The 9,051-nt window shown below is 30.2% G+C and overlaps 1 protein-coding gene across 1 annotated transcript; it reads left to right on the top strand.

Moving 5' to 3' along the window:
• Positions 1-6,465: 6,465 nt before the first annotated feature.
• On the top strand, positions 6,466-7,548 carry LOC129318153 (receptor-like protein kinase ANXUR2). Its single transcript, XM_054962767.1, has one exon. The coding sequence runs from the start codon at positions 6,466-6,468 to the stop codon at positions 7,546-7,548; it is 1,083 nt and encodes a 360-aa protein (XP_054818742.1).
• Positions 7,549-9,051: the final 1,503 nt, after the last annotated feature.

The raw sequence follows: 9,051 nt of genomic DNA, 5'->3' as shown, positions 1-9,051 counted from the left end.
CCTTTTTTTTTATTAAAAATAATTTAATAATATATTTTTTATTTTTTTTTAATTTTTTTAGAATTATATCCTAAGTTAGATTTAATAATCATCTCTTACTAATTTTCTTACCTCTAAATATTATTTTTTTTATTTCTATTAATTCAATTAACTATTAAAATTTAAATTGGGATGTTACACGAATGGATACTTGATGAAAGACTAACACGTACAATTATGCATATTCTATTCATTTTTTTAACTTATTAAAGCCCAAATAGATTGTTAACTTTAAATGAGTTGTTGTTAAAACTTAAACGGATACTTGTTAATGAAAGACTGGCATTTACAATTATGCCAATTCTATCCTTTTTTCTAACTTATTAAAGCTCAAACGGATTATTATTAACTTTGAATGAGTTGTTGTTAAAATTTGAATAGATATTTGTTGATAAAAGGCTAACACTCACAATTATGCCAATCCTATCCATTTTTATTAAAGTCCAAATTGATTATTGTTAACTTTTGAATGAGTTGTTGTTAAAACTCGAATGATATTTATTGATGAAAGACTAGCACTCACAATTATGCCAATCCTATCCATTTTTCTAATTTATTAAAGCCTAAATAAACTGTTATTAATGTATAATGAGTTGTTAAAATACAAATGAATATTTGTTGACAAAAAACTAATACATACAGTTATAATCATTCTATCTATTTTTCTAACTTGTTAAAACCTAAATAAATTATTATTAATTTAAAATGAGTTATTGTTAAAATTCAAATAAATATATGATATTAATGATTAAAAGTATATGTCTAATAGAACAAGTGTATGAATAACAAACCTATGAAACTAGAGTTCCATGATCTTGACAAATTGTGGGAGAACGATAGTTAGGTCATAGAATATTAAATTAATGATAAATAAGTTTTCGACGACATGTTTTATAAAATGAGTTATAAATATGAATCAAACAATTATAAATAAAATTTTTTGTTACAATTTAAAAATTAAATTTGATATTTAAATATGTATTTATACTATTAAAAATCTTAAATATAATTTCTGGATGAATATTTTTAATTAATTTTTTATAAAAACTTATTGAATACTTGATTAATGTTAATTCAGTGTTTTGGATTTAGCTGTCATTTTTTATTTAAAAAAAATCATACAGTACAATAAGATCAAAATCAAAGAAGCCGTCCCTTGCACATTGTCAAACCTTGGAAAATCCCAGTCTTAGATTGCAGCAGCTCATATACTGCCTCAAAAGTCTGAAGCTAATCTTCATTGCGCAGTTGGATCGCAACCACGACCCGACGTTACTGGGAATGGCAATCCTTCTCAAGTGCTGTGGAGGCTCTGGTTCTTATGCTACGAAACAACCTCGCACACCAATAGAAGATCTACGCCATCGCTTCTCTCTTACCCAACTGGGAAAATCGACCGACAACTTTGACAAAACCCGGAAGATCGGTGAAGGGCCCTGCGGTGAGGAGTACACTAGACTTTCATCTCTATCCGTTTTTTAACAGTCAACTGCAATAATATGGATGGTTCAGACTATATTATATTTTTTAAAATAAAAATTTATAAAAATTATAAAATAATTTTAATGATTTTTTTATTTTTAATATAATTTAGATTTAAGTTAAAAGTTCTAATTTAATATTAAAATTTGTTTAATAGATGTATATTGACTATTTTGCACAATCTAAATTTAATTTGGTGTTAATTTAGATTTTTTTTTCTTAAAGTTTTAATGTTGTTCTCTGACTGTTAAAAAATTAAAAAAATTACAATCAAATTTTACATAAGAAATTAATTACTGCAACTTTGTAAAGTTTATTGATAAATGAACTAAACTGTATTGATAACATAATTAAATTTTTGTTAAGAACACCCAAACTCTAACATTTTTAAATACACATTTACCTTTATTACAAACAACCATATTTGTATGCTAGATTGGATGTTTTTTAAATTAAAATTATAAGTTTAATGTTTTTATGATTTTTTTAAATAAATATATTTGCACGTATCGAAAACATATCATATCTTATATTTTTAAATATAAAACTATCGATAATACATATCATATTTGATATGTATATTAGTATCTGTGCAACATAGTCCTTAATGTTCTTTTACGGTGACTTGGTATTTCAAAATATTGCATGTTTTGATAAAGTTTCAAAAGAGAAAACCCAAGGAGTGGCAGAGGCACCTCTATATCCATAGCCCCTGCGGACTTTTAAAAAACAAAAAAACAAAAAAAAAACCAGAAATTCCTGGGGACTTAATGCACGCTAGGCTCTCCGATAAATGCAATGTCTATAATTTTGGAGTGATTTTGTTAGAACTAAAATGTGGCATATACAAAGACCACGCCATATTGTGGGGATTATTTTTGTCAGGAGGATGAACTTTTGGATGAATATTGTTAAGCAAGCAAGGATGAGTGATTGAGATTGTACTTGGACTTTCCCGAGAGTTGCTTGAGTGAAGATCCCGATGAGAGACCCGAACTCGGTGAGGTTGAACTCCCAACCTTGTATAGTTTTCACATGCTTTAATTTCTTTCTTGATAATTATTTCTTCCGTTTTATCATTCAGCCCTCCCAACTCTATGTATCTTTCTCCACCACAAGATTTAATTCTCTTCTTTATATAATTAACATATAAATATTAATGTTACTTTTAATTATTAAAACATATATTATATCGTTTTTCTTTCTTTGCCCAACATATTCTTTTTATTGATCGATCTCTTGGCATTCCCATATTGGAAATGCCAGCATTAGTTGCAAGAAGCAGTTTAGAATATGAAAACATGCATGATATAATATATAACTGAAGCAGATTTAACTTGGGAGCGCGCGCGCGCGCGCGCGCACACACAACAGCATGGTGTGCGTTTAATCATGCTTCATGCAAGGACTAACAGCAAACAAGTCGAGAGAAAAGCAAACATCTGGTTAAGTTGTTTTAACTTCAGCAGATCACAGCTCTTGCTGCGTATGGAAATAACATTTTCTACTCTTTAATATAATGCCAAAATTTTTAGTCATTGGCCGTAGAAAGATGTCATCCAAAGGTTGTCCTGCAGTTAAAAATGAACATATATATATATATATATGTGTATGCATGTATGTATGTTATCAACGATATATAGAGATGTACACATACCAATCCTTCCGCCAGTTCATTAATGAAAAATCAATATCAGCCCAAAATTGATATTATTAAAAGTTGAGATCAACTTCGAGTCAACTGTTGGAATCATTATTGGAGTTAATTAATTAATCTAATTAATTTGAGAAAACGATGATCTAACTATTCAAATGAATCAGTTACGGTCAAAATTATAATCAGGCCACGCCCTCCTAAATTGACCAATTATTAGGACATGGGATGATGGGACAGATTTTCAACCTTGCATAGGATGTAATGAAAGAAGAGGAATTCTCATATGGAGGATTAGGACATTTAGCTAGGTAGTTGGCCTATTAAGTGTTAATACATTTTCATCTAATATAATTAAAAAAGGTAAACTTTTAAATATTAATAATATTAATAACAAAAAATTATTTTACAATGAATAATATATAAAAATTCATATTTCTTGATTTAATTGAAAATAAAAAGAATTACAAAAAAGTGCATAAAATATTAAATTACCTTACTTACCCTCAAGCCAACTGATGTAAAACAAGTATAACAAAATAAATTTTAAGTTAAATCAAATATAATTTTCATTACTAACTCAGACATTCATCTCTCTCCTCCCTCTCTCCCTTTCAAACCAACTACAGCTATCTAGAACTATGATTGTAGCTAAGTCCACTAGAGCACATATTTAAATTTGTGCCTTACTCTTCCGGTCCTATTTATAAATTATTTCTACTAACGTCATCAATACTAATATAATAAAAGTACAAGGAATAAAAATTTATGAAATTTCAAACATAACCTTCAAAAAATAAATAAATTTTATAATATTATTTTTATGTTTTTTTCTCTCTTATTTTTTAAAAATAATTTAGATATTTTATTTAAAATAAAACATCACTGTCAATCCAATAATTTATAAACTAAATCACTTTATCTTTTTGGAAGGTGACTAATAAAGTTGACTTTATTATATTAGTTTATAAAGTAATATGTCTTTGTGTCTTTGCTCGGTTGGCTTTATCTCTTCCAAAGCACTCATCCTTCTGGTTGTGAGATTCTTTCATTTTGCATTTTGATCGATGGAATTCTCATCACAGATTGCCCCTAATTTGGTGTTTCATGAAAGGACAAAATATATTGAGATTGTCTGTCATTTCATATGGGAGAAATCGCAAGAAGGATTAATCGCATTGCATCATGTATCTTCATCAAAATTGCAAGAAGATATATGTACCAAAGCATTGGGTAAAGCAGGTGGTGAGAGAATGTTAGTTAAGTTAGGAGGTTTGAATATTTTCAATTCTAGGTTGAGGAGGAGTGTATTTAATTGATAATATTAGTTGTTGTTATACAAAGTTGAAAATATTAGTTAATTGATAATACTTCTTAATATTAGGTTATTGCAGATTGGGCTTGTTACTTCTGTTTGTATTGGGCAGTAGGTTTAGTTATGTATTCATTTCTGGATTACTTTCTTGTTTTGAAACAAGGCCTATACATAGTTTGTCCATGTCGTATTTGTCAAGTCAGGGATTGTCATTTCACATAGACAGGCCCAGATGGTCCAATAAAATATTATTCAATTTTTTAAAATTACAAGGCCACAGTAAAACCATACAAAAAGATTAAGATCTTATCATATTTAAAACTATGAGGTTTCTACATTCATACAGTGGTACATCAAAAATCATAATATCAAAGGTATCATGCGAAAGTCGATGAGCTAAGAGATCAGCACATTTGTTTGCTTCTCTATAAGCATGGTCAAAAGTGACCATCCAATCTCTCATAAAAAGATTTTTGATCTTTCTGATAGTGTTAGAATAAAGGTGACTCTCAAAATAGATGCAATTAATGAGTGATAATGCCTTCATCAAATCAAAATGGATATTGACTATTGGTAATTTTGCATTCCAACAAAGATTTAGTCCCTTAAATTTTTGATTCATTCTACTCTCTATTAAAAATCTGTACATTTAAAATTTTAACACAGTATTTGGTTTTAGGGAAGAGGAGAGAAAAGAAAATTGGGAGAGTTTCAATCAATGATCATGAAGGGAACTTAATTATTAATAGATCCTAAAAAGATTTAAAATTCTAGTTTAGTCTAAGAGAATTAAAGTGAAAATAATTTTAACGGTGAAAAGATAAAACTAGCATTCATTTGTCATGCAAAATTATTAGTTATTAATTTTCTTACTTTACTTGTTAATTTACCAATATGAATTATAAATTTCATTCATTTGTTAAAAATGAATGGCATTTTATGATTAAATATCAACTAAACGGTTAACATTTAAGGAATTGGATAGATTGGTCACTTTTACGATTAGGTGGCATTTTTTTTTCAAGTCCTGAAATGAAGAATTCAGTCCAGTCTAGCTAGGGGCAGTGCACGGCACGCTAATGCTGAGTCTTCCAAAAAAAAGGAAAGTGAAAGTGTGAAATTGAAATTAGATCACTCGGTCGGGCAAGTATGTCTAGTCTAGACAACATTCGTCTCCTCTCTTGTCCAATTGCCCTAACCTAATCATAAAATGCCATTGAATTAGCATTTTTTGCCTATATGTATCAACTAAACGGTCAATATTTACGGGATTAGATAGATTGATCACTTTTGCACCAACTTTAGTAACGTTATGGGCTTTTTTGCTCTTGGCCTATGACTTTGTGGGTATTTTTCCCCCCCTTTATTGGTCCATGTCAATAAAGATTGACACGCGACATGCACAGTCAAACATTTAACAGTTAAAGTTAATGGCATTAGATCAAAGTTAACGGCCTGATTACTTTTTCACCCATCCATGTAATGTTATGATTGTTTTAACCTTTTTTCTCACTTTAAAATATTGGGTACTTGTGATTAACCAACTTATGAGTATTTTTACTCCTTTATGTAAAATTTAGTCCAACACTATTAGTTAAATGTCATATAATTTAACACAGTCAATGCCACATTATTATTCCTCTGGACATATTTAAAAAATGAAAAGACTAACATTGCAAATAAGAAAAACTAACCAAAACAAAAAATAAAAATCAATAATAAGACACGATAAAATTATGTGAATTAATGACCAGCAGAGCCCATTGAATTTTTGAAATTAGCATCCTTCGCTGGGGAAGTTCCTTAAGGCAGGGAAACTTGAAACTTTTTCAAGGAAACAAAAATGATCCGTCAACTGATGCTGACAAATTCTTTATAGAGCAGTCTCAGATGAAATAAGGCGAGGCCCATTATTGTGAAAGCATTAGAATCCAAATCTTGATTATACTGCAGTTCGTCCCCTGCCACAAAAGGAATGGCAACCCTTCTCAAGTGCTTCGGAGGCTCTGCCTCTACTTCTAGGAAGAGGAAACAACCTTCCACAACCGTAGAAGAGCTTTGCCACCGCTTCTCTCTTTCGCAACTTGAAGAAGCGACCAACAACTTTCACCCCACCCGAATGATCGGTGAAGGAGCTTTTGGTCCCGTATACAGAGGTGGCCGCATCTCTATCGATGGCCAATCAATAGAAATTGCAGTGAAGCGTATACCTCCAGGAAATTCCTTCCAGGGCCGTTCTGAGTTCGAGAACGAGATCGTGATGATGTGCCAGCTACACCACCCCAATCTAGTGTCTCTCGTTGGATTTTGTGACGACAAAAATGAAATGATCGTGGTCTACAAGTACGTCCCAAACAATTCCCTCTACTATCAACTTTATGAGCAGCATGGCAAGTCGTCACCAGTTGAGCCATGGAAGAAAAGGCTAGAAATCAGCATCGGAGTAGCGCGTGCGTTACAATACCTTCACTCAGGAACCAAACGCACCATCATTCATCGCAGTGCAGAACCGGGTAACATTATTTTGGACGAGAATTGGAATCCCAAGCTCACATATTTCGGGCTTTCTATAAAAGGACCAAAGTTTTCGGCAAAGGAGGCAAAGCCCATAAAGCTGGACGTGGTTGAAGGTCCGTGGGGATATATAGCACCCGAGTGCTGGGCGCTTACTAATGTCACATATAAATGTGACGTCTATTCTTTTGGAGTGATTTTGTTAGAACTGATATGCGGAAAGATGATGTTCCAAATTTGTGAGCATGAGGGGCGTCTTATTGAGAGTGCAGATGCTACTTTATTTGCATGTAGTGTGGTTAAGAAAGTACGAAATGCAGCCGAGAATGGGAATAATGATGAGGGAATTATTGATCCGAGATTGGAGGGACAAATAGCGCCACAGTGTTGGAGACTGTACATGGACATTATAGGGAGTTGCTTGAGCGTAGATCCCCACGAGAGGCCAGACATGGGCGATGTTGAAGTGCAACTTGAACGCCTATTACAGCTGCAAGAAGAAGCAGATCATGCCAATCATGGGTTTTATTCTTTCCTCATTTAATTTTGGGAGAATGACATTTAAGGCCCAATAAAAGCCCAAATTTTTGTATAGGATATTGTCTTGTAAAAGCATGTCTATGTTATTGTTAGAAGCTAAACCTTAATTTACATTTTTTGTTAGAATTTCCTTAAAATTTAATAAGTTAAGATTCAATTTTTAACAATAATATATATGTAACGTCTCATAATCTTTTTTATATTATTGCCCGTGATAATCTCTTCCTTCTTGTGATGCCTTGGATAGTTGGACATTTGGATTGGTGCTTGTAAATCACAAAGATTCATATTAATTTTAAAAAACTTAACTTTTAATCCTTATACTTTACTTGCACTTTGTTATTTGTTCCTGCACTTTTTTTTAATATTTTAGGTTTTTACATTTTTATTTTTTATTATTTTAAATTCCTCCATAAACAAAGTGTAGGAACTTTGAAGGGACCTAAAACAATAAAAAACAAAAAATATAGAGACCTCAAGTACTTAAAAAAAGTACAGGGGCTAAAAACAAAACTCGAGTAAAGTGTAAAACCCAAATCTATGTTTTTCCTATTGATTTCTTGTTATGGTATATTATATGAACCAACATTTGACGTCCCCACGAGGCAAGTATTATTCGATAGTTTAATGGTCACTATATTCATGATTTTTTAAAGGAAAAATGATAGTTAGGTCTCCCAAAATATTGAATTAATATCAGTTAAGTCTCCAATAATTTTTTTTGAAAAAAAATTGAAAATATTGATCCAAATTATTACAAATTCAAAAGTTTTGATTGCAAATAAGTATTTAAAAATTAAATATAATTTTTAGATTATAATAGAAAAGTTTGTTTGTAACTGTTTGAATTAATATTTATAATTCATTTTGTAAAAAATTTTATTGAGGACCTAATTGTCATTAGTTCATTTATTTGGGACCTAACTATTATGTTTCTTTTTTAAATAATTTAATAATAATAAATATTTTCTTTTATTATTCTTCCATATTAATTTATAAGATATTTTTTAATAAAATTACACATACAAATAAAATTTATTAAATACACTTTATAATTATATCTTTTTAAAAAATACAAATATAAATTTTTAAAAATACTCATCATTTAATATAATTTTATTTGTATAACGTTAAACAAAGAGAGGAAATATAACATAAAGAAGGAAGGGTAGTATTAAAATAAATATGATTAATAAAATTTTATTTTTATCAAGACTGAATGTTTCTTATATTCTAGAATATTAAATTATCTTTAAAAATGTATTATAAAGTGACGCAGATGGAGTAGTTAGTAAATAACAAATGAATGGTTAGCACTGTTGGATGATTATTATTTTACTGAGAATATTGGTTATATTTTGGCATTTGGTAGGAAGCTACGACAAAAGATGGTGGCCCCCATACATGTAGTGATTGCCTTTGGTTGGAATTAGTTTCAGCACTCAGCACACTTATGAGTGTGATGGTGCTTAATGTTGTATTGAAATTTAAATTATTTAAATTTTAA

The sequence above is a fragment of the Prosopis cineraria genome, unplaced genomic scaffold, assembly GCF_029017545.1.
Source record: "Prosopis cineraria cultivar Desert tree isolate PC_DT_omini unplaced genomic scaffold, ASM2901754v1 PC1, whole genome shotgun sequence".
Classification (NCBI taxonomy): Eukaryota; Viridiplantae; Streptophyta; class Magnoliopsida; order Fabales; family Fabaceae; genus Prosopis; species Prosopis cineraria.
The sequence above is the reverse complement of the archived record's forward strand: the minus strand, read 5'-3'. Positions and strand labels throughout refer to the sequence as shown.

Bases quoted from the DNA above. Each gene is read 5' to 3' on its own strand.
- LOC129318153 (XM_054962767.1), top strand. From the start codon at position 6,466: ATGGCAACCCTTCTCAAGTGCTTCGGAGGCTCTGCCTCTACTTCTAGG.